A 23,397-nucleotide genomic window follows, 5' to 3' on the forward strand; every position below is an offset into this window, starting at 1 on the left:
TTGCTCAGCTGTCTTTCAACAGTTTGAGTCGGTTACTCTTGCTCAGCTACAGGAGGTGGTGGATCATTTAAAGCCTGTAGGCTCACCTTATGATCCTATCCCTCCCCTTTTTCTGAAAGTTTTTTCTACCATAGGTCCAACCATTTTAACCATTTTAAATAGCAGCCTTACTTCAGGTATGGTTCCAAAGAATTTCAAAGATGCAATTGTGCAACCACTTTTTAAGAAACCTGGGCTAGATACAAACGCTGTTGAGAACTTTAGACCAATATCTAAGCTGCCCTTTTTATCTAAAGTCTTAGAAAAAAAATTGTATATGACCAATTGATCTCATACTTGAATGCACAAAATGTTCAGGAGACTTTTCAATCTGGTTTTAAAGCAATGCATAGCACTGAATCAGCACTTTTAAGAATTTTTAATGATATATTTTTATCACGTGATTCTGGTGAAAGTGTCATTCTTATTTTACTCGATTTAACTGCTGCATTTGACACTAGACCATGAAATTTTAATCTCACGTTTGGAGCAGTGTGTCAGTATAACAGGTGTGGCTCTGAAATGGTTCAGGTCTTACTTAACAAACCGAACCTTTTCAGTTCGCTTAGGAAACTGCGAGTCCTCCCGTGCTCCGTTGTCTCATGGAGTACCACAGGGTTCCATTCTGGGCCCTATCCTGTTTTCACTTTATTTACTTCCATTGGGCTCAATTTTTAGAAAACACAGACTCTCGTTTCACTCTTATGCAGATGACTGCCAGATTTATGTTCCTCTTAAAAAGAAAGATGGGTCGTCTGTAGGGATGGGTACCGGTGTCCAGTGCCATGATGGCACCGGTTCTGACATAAACGGTAGTAACCAGACCGAAAAGCAGCGCACATTTCGGTGCTTTTTTTTTCCTGAGCTGTGATACACTTCTAGCCAATCATTTTACGTTTCCGAGGATAGTAGGCGGGGCCAGGTACGTACGTTCTTTTAGAGCAGAGCTACAGATTAAAAATGCCCAAGGCGAAGCGGTCAAAAGCCTGGCTGTACTTCACAGCAAAATATGCAAACTCAGCAGCCTGCAACAGGTGCTTTAAGCTGATACTGTGATACTGTCAAAGGAGGTAACACCTCAAATCCGATGAAACACCTGGCGACGCATAGCGTTTTTTTTTAAAAGCCCAGAAATGCGCTGTGTGATAGCTTGCTGCGAGACCTCACACCGAGCACATTTACTGCGGTTGTTGCCTGTTATCGGACCCGGAGTTAGCAACATCCCCCAAAAACACGAAGAGGAGAGTCCTGGCCCCTAGCCCTGCCAGTGTAGCAGAAATGATGACGGATCATGATGGCAGCAGCAGCCGTTCTTCTCTGCGTGAGTAGCTTAATGTTGTTCGTGTGTAATTTACGTTGAGTAGGCTAACCATGTTATTACATTAATGCATGTAAGGTGAACTAGCAAACATCATCATAGCTACATGCAGCTGTCCTCTTGTTTGATGGCAGATACTCCCTTCAAAAAGCCAAAAAGGCTAAAATGACCAAAGAAAAAGTGGAAAACAGTTAAACATGAGAGGTTTAGGACAAAGTTTGTGTTTTTTTCCATTGTTTAAGCACTGCTTCCAGCCAAGAGTGATACCATATATGCCCCATAGCTGCAGAAAAGGCTAACATTGTTATCTTTTTACAAAAAACCAGCTGAACATGAGAGGTTTTTGGACCAATTTTGTGTTCTCCATTCTTTAAGCACCGGTTTGAGCACCGTTTGAGCACCGGCACCGTTTCAAAGTACCGGTTTGGCACCGGTATCGGATAAAACCTAAACGATACCCATCCCTAGTAGTCTGTAAATCGTTTACAAACATGTCTGGAGGACGTCAAGTCGTGGTTGGTGCTAAACTTCCTTTGTTTTAATGATTCTAAAACTGAAGTAATGGTGTTCAGACCTGCCTCCACTGCTGTTCCGTGTGTTGATTTGCAATTTCTGAAATCATTCTGTAAACCAGAGATTGTTAATCTGGGTTTTAAAATGGATCCTGAGCTTAAACTTGAAAGCCAGATCGGGTTGGTTGTAAGGTCTAGTTTCTTTCATCTGAGACCACTGGCCAAAATTAAGCACTTTCTTTTACGAGACAGCAATTTGAAACAGTAATCCACGCTTTTGTAACCGTTCGGCTGGATTACTGTAATTCTCTTTATTTTGGGGTGAGTCGATCTTCTGTTTTTCGACTGCAGTTAGTCCAGAATGCTGCTGCACACCTTTTAACTGGCACTCGTAGATACGAGCATATCACCCCAGTTTTATATTCACTTCATTGGCTGCCCGTGCATTTTAGGATCCATTTTGAGCTGCTTTTATTTGTTTTTAAATGTTTGTCCAATGCTGCCCCTCTGTACCTCTCTGAGCTTCTTCATCCATACATACCTCCCCGGTCCCTCAGGTCGGCAGACCAGCTCCTCCTGAGTGTGCCCAGGACTAATTGTAAGCTCAGAGGGGATCGGGCGTTTGCTGTGGCAGCACCAAAATTGTGGAATGAGTTGCCTTTACATGTTAGACAGGCACCTTCCTTATCTGTTTTTAAATCACGTCTTAAAACATTTATTTACCTTGGCTTTTAGCACAGCAGGACTTGTTGATGTCTCTTAATATGTTTCTTATTAATTATAATTTTTTTTAATTTTAAGATATTTTATATGTAATTTAAACTGTTTCCTCTGTTTTATATTTGTAGCACTTTGGTCAACATTGTTGGATGTAAAGTGCGTTATAAATAAAGATGCTATGCTATACTACCAAACTGGGTTTACCTTTATTTATTTTATATTTATGCTATAGTCTACTTTTGTCTTTTGCTTTCAACCTATAGCTGCTTAATGGTTCTTCATTGTTTTGTGAACAATGACATAAAAATGTCATATGTCATGCCATAGTAGCCACTTCTTATATGCATAACTGCGATACATTTCATAACTTTGAACATTGCCATTGCGGTGGATTTTTGTATGACATGTATACCTATATATCTATCTGCACTGAACATATATACTGTAACTCATGTAGAGTCTTAGGCATGAAATGTTTAGCCCTCACACAGACACAATTATAAACGTTTTTCATGCAGCACATTCAAACATATGTCTCTTAGAAAATAGTTATATGGTAACAGAGATACTGAAAACAACATACTGAAATCAATGCATGGATTATGTGATCACACACACACACACACACACACACACGTTTTAACCTAAAGATATTTGTTTAGCATGATAGTCTAGCGTTGCATTACGGTGCTGCATTGTGACCACAATAATAAAAGACAGGCAAAAACCTAAACTCAACTAAGAAAGACAGGTGATGCTGGTACTGAAAATGAGCACCTGCAAAATTAACTGAGTGAGCATTTCATATATGAACTTGAAGAGGGATATTTTCTGCAGTTCTCCTTTCTCTGTTTCCGACTATATGGTACACTTGTGGCTAATACTAATTACTTACTTCAGATAAACAAATGAATGGTACTGTGAGAAAAACAAACACATACAAAAAAAAATGTAATCACTTGTTCTAGGGATTTGACTCGTTGTGGAGTTTACACTGGGTTCTCCATTGTTTGGGGTCATTGTAAGAGCTGTGGTGAGGGGCTGGGGGTATTGGGGTGTTGTTCTGTTTAAAAGGGTGTGTTTTGCTGGTGGGGTGTTGTGGTCCACATTCAGTCCATCTCTTTCTTCCTTCTATAAAAACCCTAATATATGCCCACTGATGTAAATGTTCCACAACTTGGGTCTTGTCTGAGGTTTGAGCTGGAACATTAAAAGCATGGACAGCCCACTTAAGAGATCAAGGATATTTGTTCATTTATAACGTCTTAAAGCTGACTTAGTGTTTTTGCAGGAAACCCACATGCACACCAAAGATCAGGTCAGACTTAAATGTCCTTGGGTTTCTGAGGTGTTCCACTCAAACTTTAACTCTAAAGCCACCGGGTAGCTATTTTAATTGGTAGGTCAATCCAGTTTTCAGCTTCAAACGTTATATCCGATAAGAAAGGCAGACACCTAATTGTTATCAGTACATTATTTCATGCTCCCATTCTATCATCACAGCTAAAATTGATGATGCTATTTACTGCTATAAATCAGAACATGAAGGAGCCAATCTCATGCTCACTACTCCACCAGTGTGTGAATGCAAGAGTGAATGAATAGTGGCATTGTAAAGCGCTTTGGGTGCCTTGAAAAGCGCTATATAAATCCAATCCATTATTATTACTGTTGGAATCACTGAAAGCAGACATACAGGGACTAATTATTTTCTCCTCTGCCCACGTAAACAAGTCCCATGAAGCAAAACTTCAAGAATCCAGTATTAATATTATTAAACTGAACAAACAAATCGCTATTTTTCCCTCTCCTAGTTGACTTAAACACAAGGTGATTTACAGACTAAATTTGATCTTATCCCACTAGGGATGCAGAGAGACTTCTTTCATGATCATCCTCACATATAATTCCTCAGATAAAAGATTCATCAGGAACATTGCATAGGTATTCCACTGTATTTTCACTCATTTTATTCGTCTTTATATCAATCTGAATCTCCATCTGACTCCACTGCAATAAGTTAATTTCTAGACACCCTCAATTTCCCTGCGATAAACTCAGATGCTGCTAAAAACAGATTCCCTGTTGAAGTCTTTAAAAAAATGTCAGGATAATCTGCCCCCATTACTGCTTGCGGTATGTAAGGAATCATTACAAAATGACACTCCCCCCCTACTCTAACACAAGCCTCAATAAGTCTCTTAAAAAAAAAAAAAAAAAAAAAAGGATTAGGACAAATCTTTGCATCTTAGAGACCTCTCTTCTTAATGATGTGAATGCTAAGATCATTGCTAAAGCTTTGGCATGTTGTCTGGAAAATATTGCACAAACTATTGTTTCACAGAAGCAAACTAGATTTGCTCCTGTGAGGCAACTATTTCTTCATCTCTGTACTCTTAAACATCATCTACTCTAAAGTAGTAGTAGTGATCTCAGTAGACGCTGAGAAAGTAAATTTGGGCTGGGAAATGTATTAATTTCATGGATACATCTCCTCTGTCACAGTGTGCCGAAGCAGACTATGAATTGTGAATAGTAGACCCAAATGAAGACAAATGAACGTAGAACAAAACTTGATATTAACAAAAGGCGAGCCGTTCAATAAGACTGATGAAAAAGGTGCAAACAAAAGAAAAGTCAAACTGATGCAAAGCTAAACATTAACCTAGGGCCCGTTCTTCGTACCTCGCTAAGTAGGTTAGCCGGATTAGATTGTTGACGATTTCGCGTGATCCTGGATCAGTCGGTTCCCCGAAGCTCATCCGGGACTTGCTGTCATAGCAACAGAGCCGTAAGCGTAAACCTGCTCGGGAGCAGGTTTACTTTATGTAAACAGGATTAGATCGCGGCCACGCAGGTATGTCCGCTTCATTTATACGAAAGCAACAGCGATAAATAAATAACATCAATGTAACTGAAGATAATGCAGCACTTGATCCTTTTATTGATGTCACACAGATACATACAGGTCATTTCCTAAAAAAGGGAAATGTACTATTAACATTCTATTACATGTATTATTATTATTACAGATGTAATTCATATTTCAGAGTAGTAATTGTAAATTACTTCGTGTAATCAAGATGAGAGACCACGGCTATAAAAGTCAAGGTGGATTTGGGAAGCCTGTCGCAGCCATGTCCTGTCCGTTTACGCGAGCAACCCATTGCGGAAGGTGCAAGATTGATAAGGAGAGTCCTCAGAATTCAGCATATATTGCGGGACAGACAGGATCCTTTAGCTCAGCGCGACAGTGTGCTCATTGAGAGATATCTTCCCGTGAGGGTATTATTTACTTAACCAACTTGTTGACGAGGGGGTGCAGGACCACCACCTGTCTTTTTTTTGCTCTGCCCTTTTCTTGGTTGCTGTTATAAACAAACAAACAGATTATTTCAGGGTCTCTTTCCAAGAGACGAAAAGCAATATAAGTGATAAATATTACCATTCTGTAGAATATTCTTATATTTCACTTTTACTTGTTCCCATGTTCTAGTGGGTCCTGTTGTGGCTCTAATGTGAAAGAGGATATAATATAACAATATAATATAATGTAATATAATATTGGATAATATAGTGTGATATGATAAATCTACCCTACCGCCTACTGGTGTTGGCCAGAGGGGCCGATGGTGCGATATGGCAGCCTCGCTTCTGTCAGTCTGCCCCAGGGCAGCTGTGGCTACAACCGTAGCTGCCTCCACCAGTGTGTGAATGTGAGAGTGAATGAATAGTGGCATTGTAAAGCGCTTTGGGTGCCTTGAAAAGCGCTATATAAATCCAATATATTATTATTATTATTATTAAATTACTTACGAGTTTAATTTGTCAGCAACTTTCTGCCAGCCCTCTCTCCTTGCTTTTGCAGCCTTTGCAGTGTTCCCTTGCGTTCTGATTAAACTCTGAAACTCCTGAAATCCCTCACTCAGGAGTTCTTGCTCTGCTGCCGAAAAATACCGAGCCGAGCACGCTCCTTCGACATTTTCGCCGACCAATCAGAGGGTTGCCGATCAATGTTTCTACTATCGATGCGTAGCCCCTTTTACGACACCCAGTGATGTCACATTACTGCGTCCAGCTGTAGTAATCGTCAACAGCAGGTGTGTTCGGGGAACCGGATTAGCGAGCTCACGGTTAGCGCGATGATTTGATCTTGGATGTGTCATTTGATCTTGGATGTAGTAAGCGACGTACGAAGAACGGGCCCCTAAACTGGGAGAACTAAAAAAACAACATGAAGAACCCTGACATGAACTTGAACAAACCTGGACATGAAACTTGGAAACATGGTAAAAACAACAGATGACCTGATACCGAATGAAAAACAACACACAGACTAAGGCTGTGTCCAAATTCAAGGGAAGGATGCTTCAAATGCCATATTTGGAGGTAATGACGTCAGAGCAATGCGACGAAGGCTGTCCAAATTCGAATAGTCCTCCAGATGTGGTGACAAATGAGTCCTTATTTTCCCCGAATTTCAAGGATGGGTCTGGTGTATCCTTCGTGTCCTACCATATCTCAGGATTCATTGTGGGCCATACAGAAGATTTTTTTTTTCTGATAACGATGGTGGTTGAAGCGGGAGAGGAAAACACTTTCAAATTTAAGTATATGAAAATCTGGTGGTACAAAAGTTAAATTTTTATAGTGGTTGTAGTGTGGGCATCTGCATAGACTTTTTTTTTTCATAATCATAAAATAGCTTGTATGGTGGATCCTGTGTTTTTCCATGTATTGCTGCTTACATACAGCTAATTAACCTTTTAGTGATGTGTTTTGGGACCAAAGACCGAATGGCTCAATTTATTAAAATGAGGAGAAAATGATCACCACCTTCACTGGGGTGAAGAATTTGCCACTGTGGGATGGAGGTACAAGAATAAATCAATTTACACATCATATTCATAAGAATACGAATTTGTTAACCCTCATGCTGTACCAAACCTGTAACGTCCAGATGGAATTCCTCTCGTTTTCTGCTGTGAAAACTTTTGGATTTAGGAGAGGAGAGAGCGCAGGAGAGGATGGACAGACTGAAGATCTTTACCAATGGTATTAAATCCATCTTTTTTAGACTTTCCTAAGGCTCCAGACAAGGACGTCCATCATCCCCTCTATTGTTCGCACTTGCTATAGAACCTCTGTCAATTTTTCTGAGGTTCTCCTTTATTTTTAGCTGAATTTAAGTTATGAAGTTAAGTTATCACTTTATGCTGATGAGTTATGTCTCAAGTCCTGTTCTCTTCATATCATCAATTTTATCTGCTTTTCAGAGATTTGGTTCATTCTCTGACTATAGAGGGATCTAGGGATCAATGCAACCAGAACATTGAATACTCTTTTCGCTGTTAATTTCTTGCCTTTAATGTCTAAAATTAAACAGGACCTCCAAAGATTGGGAAGTGTACATCTCTTGTTTATCAGAATAATCAGTGCAGTTAAAAATGAACATTTTACCCAAATTCCTCTTCCATTTTTCTTGCCAAAGAATTTTTTCAAAACAACTGATCAAACTATTTTGGACTTCTTATGGTGAAAAAAGGCAGCTGGGATCTTCAAAATCCACACTTCAGAAATGCAATCCTGCATCTGATAATTGCAACCAATGCCATGTTCCCTCCTGCAAATTAACAGATATGTTTTGCTGTTACTCACTACTCACTCGCTTTTGGCAGAATTATGTTGCTACCATGTGAAGGATATTTTCAACGATCTCAACCAGATGCACAAAAATAGCTGGCATCATGACACCGATTGTATCTCACACCTTTTTGTACTCACTATACAACTTCTGATCAGATTGTCGGGACTCTGTGTGCGGGCAGGTAGAGATGTGGATCCAAATGCAGGACTCTGAGATGGAAATGTAACTGAAGACCACAGCTTTATTGCTGGCACCAAGCAAAAACAGAAACCAACCCATGAAACCGCAAACTGGACCACACAGGCAGGATCTGAAAGTACAACACAACACTGAGCACAGGAAAACACAGGGCTAATATACACAGGGTGGTAATCAGGGAATGGGCAACAGGAGGGAGACACAGCTGGGAGAAATTGGACTAACAAGACAGGGGAGCAGTAGAACTGAACACACTCACATGAGACATAGACCTTCACAATAAAACAGGAAATAAGAAAACACTAAACAAAGACGCAGACAGAATATAACACATGCAACTCAAACAATACATGCAACAACAAATCCTTAAACACGGATAAACAGAAACATGAAACTAATAATCATCATCATCATCATCACCATCACAAGCCCTACAAGAGAATAAGAAAACAATCCATAATGCAAAGACACACCAAAATAACTGAAACACAGATTCATCATAAAACCCAACAAACCAGAGAAACATAAAGAACAATCCATCATTCAAAAATAAACCAAGACATAAAAAACTCCAAATGTTGGGTCAATCCGTACCAGGACTGTGACACAGATCCTCGAGTATTAATATGTATACCTGACACATGCATTCATACAAAACAAGTCAACAATCCTGCCAGTGGGATTAAGGCCAGGATACCTAAGCTAAGGAAATCCTCGAAAGTTGGTTCATCTGGACGTAACAGTTTCCAAGTGACTCCTTCAGGCGAGTGATGAAACATTGAGTGATGAAACATTTTCCCCATTAAAAACCCTAGGTCCAGTTGAACAGAATCAACTTTTAGGAAATAATCAGATAGCGTCAAACACCATACAAATCAAGTGAACACCAAGTAGTTGTTTCTGTTATACTTTTGACATGAGGTCTGCCTGAAGGACTCTGGTATTTGGTGTATTGTAATGTATTGATGCATGGAAAAGTCCTCAAGGTAAAAAAACAACAAAAAAAACAAAACAAAAAAAACTGGCAGGCCTGTATGGGTCTAAGTATAGTCTTGCATTCATTCTCTGATGACTTATTTAGACCACTGAAACACAAAAGGACCCGAGTGGATGCAGAAAGACAGACTAACACTGATGTTAGGGGTTATGAAATTAATTAAGCAAGCTGACTGAATATTCACAACTATGCACTAAACATTGTGACTGTGTGATATATCTATAAAGTACTAAGAATGTTTGGTACCATAAGTAATTTCAGCCTTTAAAATTATTGGTTCCATAGTCCAAAGGGTGTTTACCTATTTTTAGGACATTAATACATTAAATAGATTAGATATTAGATTAGATCTATTTGAAAATGAATAATTAACTTCTGCTGCTGGTTTGCTATACATACTGCAGTTAACAAGAGGAAGTTGGCATATACCTAATTTTATAGAAGCCAAACCACAGGAAATAGATGTCTCAAAGGACATTGCTTATAAAAGGCACAGAGGGAACTACTTTTTCATACTTCCTTGGTTTAAATTAAAAAAGTATTTGTATTACAAGCAGACTGTAACAGATCACTGTGACAGCTATGGCTACTTTGACTACTGGGGGAAAGGAACACAAGTCACAGTAACTTCTGGTAAGTAACAATCTAATCTGTTTTGAGTGAGCACAATTCTGTATTTGTCAGTTAATGAAAAATTGGTTACAATGTGTGCTTAATTGACATTGGCGGTAAAGTAAAACATCTGTGTAAATAACAGATTTATCCAGTTTATTAGGTTAGTGTAATCACGTGAAAAAATATTTTTGCACTGAAGTACAATTGAAATCTGTCACTGTGACTACTTTGACTACTGGGGAAAAGGAACAATGGTCACTGTCACAACAAGTAAGACACGCTTCATATTCTCCTTATTAAAAAGGTTAAACTTTCACAGTTTAATTTGACATATTTAAAAGTTCAGTGTGGTTGTTTTTTGCATGTTGCATATTTTTGAGATTTTATACTAGACACTGTTTTGGACTACTGGGGATAAGCCACAACCAGGTAAAGGGATCTGATTTCTTTTTCTTTAATGTTGACATTTAAGTTCAAAAACACTGTGAAAACCATGCAGTGCTTTAATTTCTGGTTTATTGCAAGGCTATAGTCTGTAGCCATGATTTTAACTCTGGTGATTAAAAACTTTGTGACCTTTAATTTAATTGGAGCATAACTATGTAAACAATTATTGAGTTTAGAGTGGTTCTAGTTATTTCAAATGTCAGAAAAATGTTACAAATTAACAGGATATCTGAGAAGTTAGTTTTTGTGAGAGGTGCAAACGACTCCGTTAACTGTGATAACTGGGCTTTCGACTACTGGGGGAAAGGTACAATGGTTACAGTCACAACAGGTAAGGCACTTGGAATATGTCCTTAATCTTAAGATTTTGAGTTAAAAACTTTGATATTTTCCGAAGAAACAGTGTGTTAGTGTACAGTGTATTCCCACTGTATTTGTAAAATACTGCAAGTCGAATGTGAGGTAATTTGAAGACTTGGTGGTGAAAAACAGGTTTAATTCAGTCTTTTGAGTCTTAATTTGCACAAACAACATGAAGAAAACCAAGTATGCCAAGATGGAAAGTCTGTTTTTGTATGAAGTGGTGAATGACTTGTTAGACTGTGACTACGCTTTTGACTACTGGGGAAAAGGCACAAAGGTCACCGTCACGTCAGGTATGAATTGATGTATTTTTCACTAAAGACAGAATTTTTTTTATCAACTACGACAATACATCTATTGGGATAAATTCAGCAAAGCAAGTCATTATTGGAACACTTTGTAGCCAAAAGAGCAAAGAATTTGTAAAAAAAAAAAAAAAAAAAAACCAACAACAACAACAACAACATAATTTATTTATATTAGTTATAACTATATCAAGAAGTGAGTGTTTTAAACTTATTTTATTTTTCTCTGAGACAAAATTGGAATGTCATAGTAATTAATTTGTGTAAGAAGTAACTGTCACAAATGAGCTTTTGACTCATAAGAAAATGGCATCAAGATAAAAATGTCATCAGGTAAGACTTGTCCTATTTAAAATCTGCATAGGATATGTTTCGGACAGAGAAATTCATTTTACAAGTTATAATATAACTTCACATTATGTGAGAAATATTCTTAAACGTGATAATGTCAAAATGGGTATAATTTGGTGACTTAATAAGATTTCAATCTAGTGGGAATAAAATTAATGTTGAATTAGACTTTTTCCATATTATGAATAGATTAGCCTTTTGATATCATGAAAGAACTAGATTCTATACTGTGCTACGGTGTTTTTGACTATTGGGGAAAGGGGACAACAGTCACTGTTTCATCAGGTAAGATTACCATCTCATTTCAGCGATCACTGCTTAAGTTGGATCAAATTTTTTGTGTTTTTGTAAGAATTTGCCATCAACACTGTGAAAGGACATTTAACAACTTTACACTATGCTTTTCTAATGATTTCTGTTCATGTTCTACATTTAAAATAATGTTCTAATTTATGTGTTGAATAACAGATGATGATGATGAACAAACTGCCTCTAAAAAAATGTTGCACGGAAGGATTCAGGCACTTGAAATGTTTTTGTATTGAACATTTAGAAAAGGCAATGTCTTCACGCTGGCCTTTATTAAACAAAATGGTCCTCTCATGTGTTTTCTCTTTAATCATTTCTAAGAGAAAATGTGTGGTATATTATTGTATTTCTATTCCGGTATCTTAATTAGTGTTGTCTCCCCTTTCTTAGACACTTCAACTGCACCCACTGTGTTTCCTCTGGTACCATGTGGTTCTGAAAGTGGAGATATGGTCACTCTTGGCTGCCTTGCCACTGGCTTTAACCCTCCTGCAGTGACTTTCTCATGGAGCAACGACAACAATCCCTTGACAGACTTCATCCAGTACCCTGCAGTACAAAAAGGCAATGTTTATACTGGAGTCAGTCAAATCCGAGTGAGGAGACAGGACTGGGATGGACGACAGAATTTTCAATGTGCTGTAAACCACACTGCTGGAATTGCACAGGCTCCTATCACAAAACCACGTAAGCCTGATGGTAAGTCACATTTGTGTTAGTTATTTTCTGAGCATTATTTACAATTACCACATGACAGCATTGATAATATATTCCAAAGTTAAACAATTTGAATGAATTTAAACTTTTACAAAAATTAGAATTGAACTGATGTGTAATGCATTATCAAATTCAGTAACCTTTTTCAAGTTGTTCTTTTTTTGTTAGTTGTTTTCAGATCAGTAATTACAATTACTCTTAAATTATTACTGAGCTACACCTAGTGATTGCTACCTCTGATAAGAACACAAGTTAGCTCTCTTTAGTTCTCTATTTTATTGGTTTTGATGTTTTTGGTAGTGGAAGCAGTAATAAGGCCATTTTGAACTGCTAACATTGACAAAATAACATACCGAGGAATTATTGTTTCAACCTTTAAAAAAATACTATATATAAATATGCTGTTTGTGCCAAATAACCAACATAAAAGCAAATATTTTGCCTTATTAAATAGCACGACTTATTCTTACATTTTTCTAAATTTATAAATAGAATGCTCAGTCATTTTATTTTGTTACTACTTTAATCTAACTAAATCGATACAGTAGGAACACAGTATCACAGTTTCCCTCAACTTCTGTATACTTCTGTATACTGCTTTTGCATACATACATGTGTGCATGTCTTTGTATTGCAGAGGCGTCTGAGCCGGTGAACAATACTAACCAAAACAACAAAGGAGGTGAGTAACTCATAGCTGTTGTTGTTGTTTTTGAAAAAAACAAAACACTTTAATTCTTTAATAAAACAAGGTAAACCCATAAAAGCAGGTGAGCCTTATGCATATATATGCATATATGATTGATTTTATTAGTTTATTTTAGTTTTCTTGTATTGACATTAAAGTGTTAGTGGTATAACATATTATGAAAGTAGTAGTTTCATTTAAATAATTTTGATGTTTCACCAACTACAGATCCGACAAACAGTATGTTAAATTCACACACATACACACACCTTTCTGTCTGTCTACATATATACATTTGAACTCAGTGTCTTCACTTTAAACTTGAACATAAATCTCTCTGTTTAACTGACTATCTCTTTCTGATGGGACAGAGCCAACAGTAGCAGTCTACATCCCCCCACAGCTGCACCCTGACCAGTTTCAGTCTGAAGATAAAATCACTCTGGTGTGTCTGGTCACCAGTACTGTGGATGAGACATATAAAATCGAATGGTCAGAAATGGTTGGAAAGACACAAGGACCTTATGTTACAGCCACCGACGTCCCTCCACTGCAGAGCAAAAATGACCAGGAATGGCTAAGTATGAGTCTTTACACCACCAGTAAGGCAAACTGGGACGAAAAAAAACCAACCAAAGAGTTCACCTGCCGTGTCAGAGTCGGAACTGGACATATTTCTAAAACAGTGTCCAGTGCCCATGGTAATTCCATAGAATCTGACTGTAACTACTAAGCTTTAAATATGATATTTTGTGCTTTTGTCATTCTTTGTCTGTGAGAGTTTTCTATATGAAAACCTGTGCACTTGTGATGTCAGTAACTGTGAGACAAAATGTTTGTTTTGTTTTCATCATGTTGTTGTTCAGCCTGTGTGAGTCACAGTGTCCAGTTGCTTTTATGTGTGCTGTCTGTTTGAAATAAACGTTGCATGGAAACTCTTTGGTATATGTGTAGATGAATAGCTTGAAACAACATCAAAAAGCAGACATACACATAAACTGTTCCTTTTTTCACTTTTCCATTAACACTAGTAACAAAGAGGAAAATCACATTACCCTAAAAAAACAAATGAAAACAGATGCACATAGATCTCCTCTAACCAAGTGTAATGTATCTTCCACTTCTTAGATGATTTTTGTGATCTGAGTTGGGATGATATCACCGCTGAAGACGATTTTGGCAGCCTGTGGTCCACAGCTTCCTCCTTCATATTCCTTTTCATATTCTCTCTCTTCTATAGCATTATTATCAGCCTTCTTAAGGTAAACATGCAATTTACATTTTCTGCATTTCAGTTTTATTGAAGTCTGTGAGTTGTAATGTAGGATAAACCCAGTCACAAGAAAATGCAGTAAATGGGAACTCTAAAGAGCACTTAAATATCTTTTTTTTTTAATCAGGAATTTTAATGTTCTGTTTGCACTTGAAAAGTACACCTTTTATAATGTAAATTATACAATTATTTAGCTTCTTAAAGAATAAAAAAAAAAAGACATTAGTTTATTTGAGAAATTATAGCCTTTAATTTCCATAATATAATCTTCCAGAACTATCTCCTGGAATAAATAACATTAGGATGTAAATTTAAATTGTGTAAATGGGTAAAATAAAAATTGAAATTGCTCTTATTAAGAGACTTTTTTAAACTTTCTGATGTTTTCTTTTTGCAGATAAAGAGATCATAACGAATGGGATGGAATGGGTGCGCTTCATTTCTACGCTATTTTTAAAATGTTTTTCATTTTCTTTTTATGCACATAATCATTTATTTGTTATATTAAATGCCTGTCATATATAAATAGTCAATTAACACATCTGTAAAATGTGTAAAATAGATCAATAAAATGAAACTGCATATTATACTGCATTCTGATATTGATATTACTATTTTTCTGCTATGGATTCTGTTGTTACATTAATTCTCAGTAAACAACCAAATGAACTGCTCAAGGAAATTTAAAAAAAAAAAAAAAAACGAAAAGAAGAAACACTACAATGGTCATTTCACTTCTGTAAATACTTCATTACATTACAGTTACATTAATAAGATTCAGTAAGAAATATTTGGCACCTGAAATATTAAACAGAATATGAATGTGAGGATGTAATAAATATCGAAAGCATTTTTGATGTTGCTCTATTATTTCTCAAAGTTTCTAAGAATAGCACAACAACATCTGAAGTCAATGTACCGTAAACCTCTGTTATCAGTTAGAGCTTTGAGGTTTTGAGTTTCCTGGTGCACCCCTGGGGCCAAACCTGCACAATTACAACTGTGCACCAACCATTACAACCGTGAATGAATTTCCCTGAAAAACAACATACTCATCTGGCAGCTTACTGTATATTTACATATCCATAGCATATTTGATTCACACTTACAAATTTCGGTTATCAGTTAAGGCATGATAGTTTTCAGTTTCTAAAAACAGTCTTTATAGAGTTGCTTCTCTGCATCTTTAGGGTGACATCTGCATCGTGGGATGAAGGCCGAGAAACGTAATTATTGATGAATAATCAGAAAGCTGTAGACACCTTAGACACCAAGTGAAGACAAAGTAGTTGTTTCTAATAAACTTTTCACATAAGGTCTACTCAAGGGACAACTCGTATTCAATTTCTAATGACATATTTATGCCACTCAAACACAAATGGACCCAAGTGAATGGAGTCACGGAGTAAGAGCTGAGAACCATAAGGTGAAAGAAGCATGTATTTACATGTGTTACTACAAATAATTTCAACCTAAATTTCTTGGTCATATAGTCTAGAGCTGGGGTGTCAAACTCAAATACACAGTGGGCCAAAATTCAAAACTGGAACAAAGTCGCGGGCTAACGTTAATATTTATTGAAATATATTTATTCCTCCAGATATAAGAATGAATCTTTTCTTATGGACTCAAACACATTTTGCTAAAAAAATGAATTTGGAACAAGAAAAGCTTAATACTAAACAATATATATATTAGCTGTATAATACCAGTAGGCCAGCTCTGATAGTAATTTGGTATGGCTTCGCGGGCCAAATGTAATTAGGCTGCGGGCCAAACTTGGCCCGTGGGCCAGAGTTTGACACCTATGGTCTAGAGGGTGTTTAAGTAACTGTAACCCTAACCCTTTTTAAGATACCAAGGCAAAGGCAAAAAGATGTCATTAGTGTTGATAATAGATACTCCAGTAATAAAATGTAATTTCACCATGAGTAGGAAGAATTTGTAAATTTTTTAATTTGAAAAAGCACTATATAACTTCTGCTGGTTATTTTCTATAAAAGTTGGGATTAACAGGAGGCTCTAAAAAAGAGGACGCTGGCAAGAAGCATAATTTTACAAAAGCCAAACCAGAGGAAACTGATCTCCCAAAGGAAACTGCTAATAAATGGCACAGAGGGAACTGCTTTTTCAGAGAAACATGTACACTTCCTTTATTTAAGTTAATAAGCGTTTATATTAGAGCAGATTGTAACAGATCACTGTGACAGCTATGGCTATGCTAGCTACTTTGACTACAGGGGGAAAGGAACACAAGTCACAATAACCTTTGGTAAATAACAATCCGATCTATTTTGAGTGAGAACAAGTCTACATTTGATGGGTTGATATGAAATTAAATCTTTGTTATACTTTATGCTTAATTTGACATGCAAGGAAAAATAAAACATCTGTGTAAATGACCGGTTTATTTATTATTTATCAGTTTAGTGTAATCATATATAAGGTGACAAAAGATTTTTGCACACATTTTTTTTTTCTTTCTATGAAAGATTTTGTTGGATTTATCGAGATATTACACTGTAATTCTGCTTTTCATTACTGGGGAAAAGGAACAATGGTCACTGTCACAACAGGTAAGACAAGCTTTCTGTATTGTTCATATTAAAAATGTTTGACTTTCACAGTTTAATTTGACACATTTAGAACTTCAGCGTGGTTGTTTTTTGTATGTTGCATATTTTTGAGATTTTATACTAGACACTGTTTTGGACTACTGGGGATAAGCCACAACCAGGTAAAGGGATCTAATTTCTTTTTCTTTAATGTTGACATTTAAGTTCATAAACACTGTGAAAACCATGCAGTGCTTTAATTTCTAGCGTATCACAAGTCTACAATCTGTAGTCATAATTTTAACTCTGGTGATTAAAAACTTTGTGACCTTTAATTTAATTGAAACATAACTATGTAAACAATTATTAAGTTTAGAGTGGTTCTAATTATTTCCGAAGTCAGAAAAACTTTACAAATTAACAGGATATCCGAGAAGTTAGTTTTTGTGAGAGGTGCAAAAGACTCAACTGTGATAACTGGGCTTTCGACTACTGGGGGAAAGGTACAATGGTTACAGTCACAACAGGTAAGGCACTTGGAATATGTCCTTAATCTTAAGATTTTGAGTTAAAAACTTTGATATTTTCCGAAGAAACAGTGTGTTAGTGTACAGTGTATTCCCACTGTATTTGTAAAATACTGCAAGTCGAGTGTGAAGTCATTTGAAGACTCAGTTTAAACACTTGGTGGTGAAAAACAGGTTTAATTCAGTCTTTTGAATCTCAATTTGCACAAACAACATGAAGAAAACCAAGTATCCCAAGATGGAAAGTCTGTTTTTGTATGAAGTGGTGAATAACTTGTTAGACTGTGACTACGCTTTTGACTACTGGGGGAAAGGGCACAATGGTCACCGTCATGTCAGGAATGAATTGATGTATTTTTCACTAAAGACAGAATTTTTTATTTTTATCCACTAGTACAATGTTGATTCATCTATTGGGATAAACTCAGCAAAGAAAGTCATTATTGGAACACTTTGTAGCCAAAAGAGCAAAGAACTTGTAAAAAACTGGACTTAATTTATTGATGTTAGTTATAGCTATATCAAGAAGTAAGTGTTTTAAACTTATTTTAATTTTCTCTGAGACCGAAATCAGAATGTCATAGTGATTAATTTTTGTAAGAAATAAGACAAGACTCGGTTAACTGACACAAATGAGGTTTAGGCTACTAAGAAAATGGCATCAAGATAAAAATGTAATCAGGTAAGACCTGTCCTATCTAAAATCTGCATAGGATATGTTTCGGATAGAGAAATTCATTTTACAAGATATAATATAACTTCCCATTGAGTGGAGGTTTTCTTCAAAATACAGTTATTGTGTTAAAGTACATTTATTGTAAAAATATTCTCAAACGTGATAATGTCAAAATGGGTATAATTGGGTGATTTAATAGGATTTTAATCTAGTGGGATTAAGAAAAGGTTCTATTTAGACTTTCTCCATATCATGAATAGATTAGCCTTTTGATATCATGAAAGAACTAGATTCTATACTGTGCTACGGTGTTTTTGACTATTGGGGAAAGGGGACAACAGTCACTGTTTCATCAGGTAAGAATACCATCTCATTTCAGAGATCACTGCTTAAATTGGATCAAATTTATTGTGGTTTGTAAGAATTTGCCATCAACACTGTGAAAGGACATTTAACAACTTTACACTATGCTTTTTTAATGATTTCTGTTCATGTTCTACATTTAAAATAATGTTCTAATTTATGTGTTGAATAACAGAAAAGTAAACGTATAATTCTATTGGGGGATCCTGATGAACCAACTGCCTCCAAAGCAATGTTGCAGGGAAGGACTCGGGCACTTGAAATGTTTTTCTATTGAACATTTAGAGAAGGTAATTGTCTTCACGCTGGCCTTTATTAAACAAAATGATCCGCTCAAGTGTTTTCTCTTTAATCATTTTCAAGGGGAAATGTCTGGTATGTTATTGTATTTCTATTCTGGTGTCTTAATTACTGTTGTCTCCCCTTTCTTAGCCACTTCAAGTCCACCCACTGTGTTTCCTCTGATACCATGTGGTTCTGAAAGTGGAGATGTTGTCACTCTTTGGCTGCCTTGCCACTGGCTTTAACCCTCCTTTCTCATGGAACAAAGGCAGCACTGCCTTGAAAGACTTCATCCAGTACCCTGCAGTTCAAAAAGGCAATGTTTATACTGGAGTCAGTCAAATTCGAGTGAGGAGACAGGACTGGGATACACAACAGAATTTTCAATGTGGTGTCAATCACACTGTTGGAAATGGACAGGCTAATATCACAAAACCACGTAAGCCTCATGCTTAGTCACATTTAATCAATTTATCTTATTCTGTTTGACTTACAACAAGTTTACATGAAAAAATATATATATTCCAAAGGTCTGATGCGTAATGCATTATCAAATGCAATAGCTTTCTTCAATAAAAGTTCTTTTTTTTTGTTGTTGTTTTTGAACAGTAATTACAATTACTCTTAAATTATTACTGAGCTACACCTAGTGATTGCTACCTCTGATAAGAATACAAGTTAGTTCTCTTTAGTTCTCTATTTATTTGGTTCACGGTTTTGATGTTTTTGGAAGATTTGTACTGGAAGCAAACTTATTGTAAGTTCACCCCAAGCTGCTTATATTGACAAAGAATCTGAGCATACCAAGGAAAAAATGTTTCAACTTTAAAACCCCAAACCATATTCAGATATGCTGCTTATGTCAAATAAATGACATAAAAGCAAATATTTCTCCTTATTAAATAGCATGACATGTTCTTAAATATTTCTCATTTCTGCGGTTAGCTTAATTGGTGATTCTAAATTGCCCAAAGGTGTGAATGTGACTGCAAATGGTGGTCTTTCTCTATGTGTTAGCCATGCGAAAAACGAATTACCTATCCAGGGTGTACCCTCACTCTCACCCTAAGGCAGTTAGGATCGGCTCCTGGTTCTTCCATGGAAGATAATGAATGGATGGATTTCTACATTTATGAATAGTTTGTAAATTGAAAAACAAAAACCATGCTCTTGCATACATACATTTGTGTACATCTTTGTGTTTCAGTGGCTTTTAAGCAGACACATTCGCAAAGACAGCAGCTTTATTCAGTAAATGTTGGATTTTGTGCGGCAGTAACAATTACTAGTAAAGTATTACTGCACTAAAACTTGTGATTGTTACTTCTGAGAAGGATAAGAGTTAGTTCTTGATAGTTCTCTATTTTTGGTTGTTGTTGCTTTTGGAAGGTAGAAGCTGACTTCACTGAAAGTACACCTTGCATTTATATGTTAAAAAAATAGCCTAAAAATACCAAGGAATAAGTGTTTCTACTTGAATAAAAGCACATTTAATTCCTTCTTGAATACATACATTTGTGTATATCTTTACTTTTCAGTGGTATTTGAGCAGAATCCAACTCTTAAAGTGATTTCCTCTCCTGATGAGGATGGTACCTATACTGCCTCCTGCTTTACCAAAGAGTTTGCACCAAAGAAACATGACATCAAATGGCTGAAAATTGGAGCCGACGTCACCAGCAAAAAAAGATCCGATCACTACAGTTTCTGAAACAAGACAGGCAGATGGAAAGAAAGTGTAGAACGCAGCAGGTTTTCTCACAGTAAATTCCAATGACTTGCATGAAGATACTGTATTTATGTGTAATTTTGCAGGAGGCCAAAGTGGATCTTTGAATAAAACTGACAGAGACTACACACTAGGTAACTGATTTTTCCACAACTGCCGATCCAAAAAACAGTATGTTACAATTACACACACGCACACACACACACACACACACACACACACACACACACACACACACACACACACACACACACACACACACACACACACCAATCTATCCATCCACATATATACATAACTTAATGTCTTCTTTTTAAACTTGTACATAAATCTCTCTGTTTAACTGAGTATCTCATTCTGATGGGACAGAGCCAACAGTGACAGTCCACATGCTCCCACAGCTGCACACTGACCAGTTTCAGTCTGAAGATAAAATCACTCTGGTGTGTCTGTTCACCAGTACTGTGAATAAGATGTATAAAATCGAATGGTCAGAAAGTTATGAACGAAATTCTAGACCTTATGCTACAGCCACCGACGACCCTGCACAGCAGAGCAAAAATGACCAGAAATGGCGAAGTATGAGTCTTTACACCACCAGTAAGGCAAACTGGGTCAAAAAAGATCCAACCAAAGAGTTCACCTGCTGTGTCGGAGTCGGACCTAAACATATTTTAAAAACAGTGTCCAGTGCCCATGGTAATTCCATAGAATGTGACTGTAACTACTAAGATTTAAATGTGATATTTTGTGCTTGTGTCATTCTTTGTCTGTGAGAGTTTTCTATATGAAAACCTGTGCACTTGAGATGTCAGTCACTGTGAGACAAAATGTTTGTTTTGTTTTCATCATGTTGTTGTTCAGCCTATGTGAGTCACAGTGTCCAATTGCTTGATATATGTGCTGTCTGTTTGAAGTAAACGTTGCATGGAAACTCTTTGGTATATGTGTAGATGGAAAACTTGAAGCGTCACAAAAAAAAAGAAAAATTCTTCCATTTTTCACTTTTCTATTAACACCATTAAAGAAGAGAAAAATTGTATTACCCCAATGAATAAATAGAAAACAGATGCACATAGCACTCCTCTAACCAAGTGTACTGTACCTTCTACTTTTTAGAATACCTTTGTGATCTGAGTTGGGACGATGTCACCGCTGAAGAGGATTTTAATAGCCTCTGGTCCACAGCTTCCTCCTTCATATTCTTCATATTCTCTCTCTTCTATAGCATAATCATCAGTCTTCTTAAGGTAAACATGCAATTTATATTTTCTGCATTTCAGTTTTATTGAAGAATGAAGTCTGTGAGTTGTAATGTAGGATAAACTCAATCACAAGAACATGCAGTACACTCAAAAGAGCACTCATAGATCAATTAAAAAAAATTAGGAACAAGGAATTGTAATGTTCTGTTTGCACTTTTTAAAATCACACCTTTATCATGAAAATTATATCATTTGATTTTTAAAGGAGGAAAAAAAATGAGTGTAATTTAGAAATGTTTAGGCTTTAATTTAATCCAAAACTATCTCCTGGAATAAGTAACATTAAGATGTAAACTTAGAGTACATTAGGGTTTACTAGTAATAGTAATTAAATGACTGTTCTTAACAGATTTGTTTTAACCTTCTGATGATTTTTTGTTTTGGGTTTTTTTTTTGCAGATAAAGAGATGATAACAAATGGGATGGAATGGGTGCGCTTCATTTCTAATCTGCTTTTAAAATTGATTTTTCATTTTATATTTATGCACATAATCATTCATTTTTTATATTAAATAGATGTCATATACAAATACCCACTTAGGAGATGTGCAAAATGTGAAAAATAATTAAATAAAATGAAACTACATATTATACTGCATCTTATGGTCATTTCACTTCTGTAAATGCTTCATTAAATTAAAGTTAGGTTAATAAGATTCAGTAAATAACATTTGGCACTTTAAATATTAAACAGAATATGAATGTGAGCATGTAATAAACATCAAAATCATTTTTGATGTCGCTCTATGATTTCTCAAGGTTTCTAAGAATAACACAACAGCATTTGAAGTCAATGTACCGTAAACCTCTGTTATCAGTTAGAGCCTGGAGGTTTTGAGTTTCCTGGTGCACCCCTGGGACCACACCTGCACAACTAAAACTGTGCACCAACCATTACAACTGTGGCATCTGGCAGCTTACTGTATTTGCATCTCCATAGTTCATTTGAGTCACATTTCCAAATTCCTGTTGTCAATTAAGGCCTGATGTTTTTCAGTTTCTAAACGTGCCATCTTTAGAGAGCTGCTTCTCTGCACGTTTGGGGCCACATTTGTATAAGTGGATTTCTTCAAGTCCCAAAAAATATCTTGTTAGGTTGCAAATGCATCCAGCTATAAATTGATACACATGCCTTCAGAAGGCATAAATGTTTGCAGACAAAAGAATATATGCTCAAAATGTAACCACACCCTCTCAAACTGCATTCAAGAAACTATATATATGTATATATATATATATATATATATATATATATATATATATATATATATATATATATATATATATATAATTTTAAGCTTAGATGAATAAGTGACCTGTATTAACTCATTCACTGCCAGCCATGAGTCAACGTATGCTTTCAATTGACGTCTATAGACGTCAATGGCAGTGAATGAGTTAATTTCCTATAGTATTTTATTCTATAGGAAAAAGCCCAATCAGCACTGAATTCATGAATGTATCATCAATGCATGACAAGTCTTCCATCGACAAAAGTCGA

The 23,397-nt window shown here is 36.2% G+C and overlaps 1 protein-coding gene across 1 annotated transcript in view; it reads left to right on the forward strand.

Annotated features, from left to right (window-relative positions):
* LOC146711186 (immunoglobulin gamma-1 heavy chain-like) overlaps positions 1-22,475 on the forward strand; it is a 162,833-nt gene extending 140,358 nt beyond the window's left edge. Inside the window, exons 3-12 of the mRNA XM_085452950.1 lie at positions 3,628-3,636; positions 10,012-10,064; positions 12,212-12,520; positions 13,176-13,220; positions 13,598-13,927; positions 14,355-14,488; positions 20,645-20,765; positions 21,001-21,330; positions 21,751-21,881; positions 22,296-22,475. Of these exons, the coding sequence (XP_085309076.1) occupies positions 3,628-3,636; positions 10,012-10,064; positions 12,212-12,520; positions 13,176-13,220; positions 13,598-13,927; positions 14,355-14,488; positions 20,645-20,765; positions 21,001-21,330; positions 21,751-21,881; positions 22,296-22,307 (1,474 nt within the window). The 3' untranslated portion in view covers positions 22,308-22,475. The remainder of the gene's footprint in view (positions 1-3,627; positions 3,637-10,011; positions 10,065-12,211; positions 12,521-13,175; positions 13,221-13,597; positions 13,928-14,354; positions 14,489-20,644; positions 20,766-21,000; positions 21,331-21,750; positions 21,882-22,295) is intronic.
* Positions 22,476-23,397: the final 922 nt, after the last annotated feature.

Source organism: Copadichromis virginalis, linkage group LG4, assembly GCF_057382275.1.
Source record: "Copadichromis virginalis isolate Kocher_CV1m ecotype Utaka linkage group LG4, C_Virginalis_male_GT1.1, whole genome shotgun sequence".
Classification (NCBI taxonomy): Eukaryota; Metazoa; Chordata; class Actinopteri; order Cichliformes; family Cichlidae; genus Copadichromis; species Copadichromis virginalis.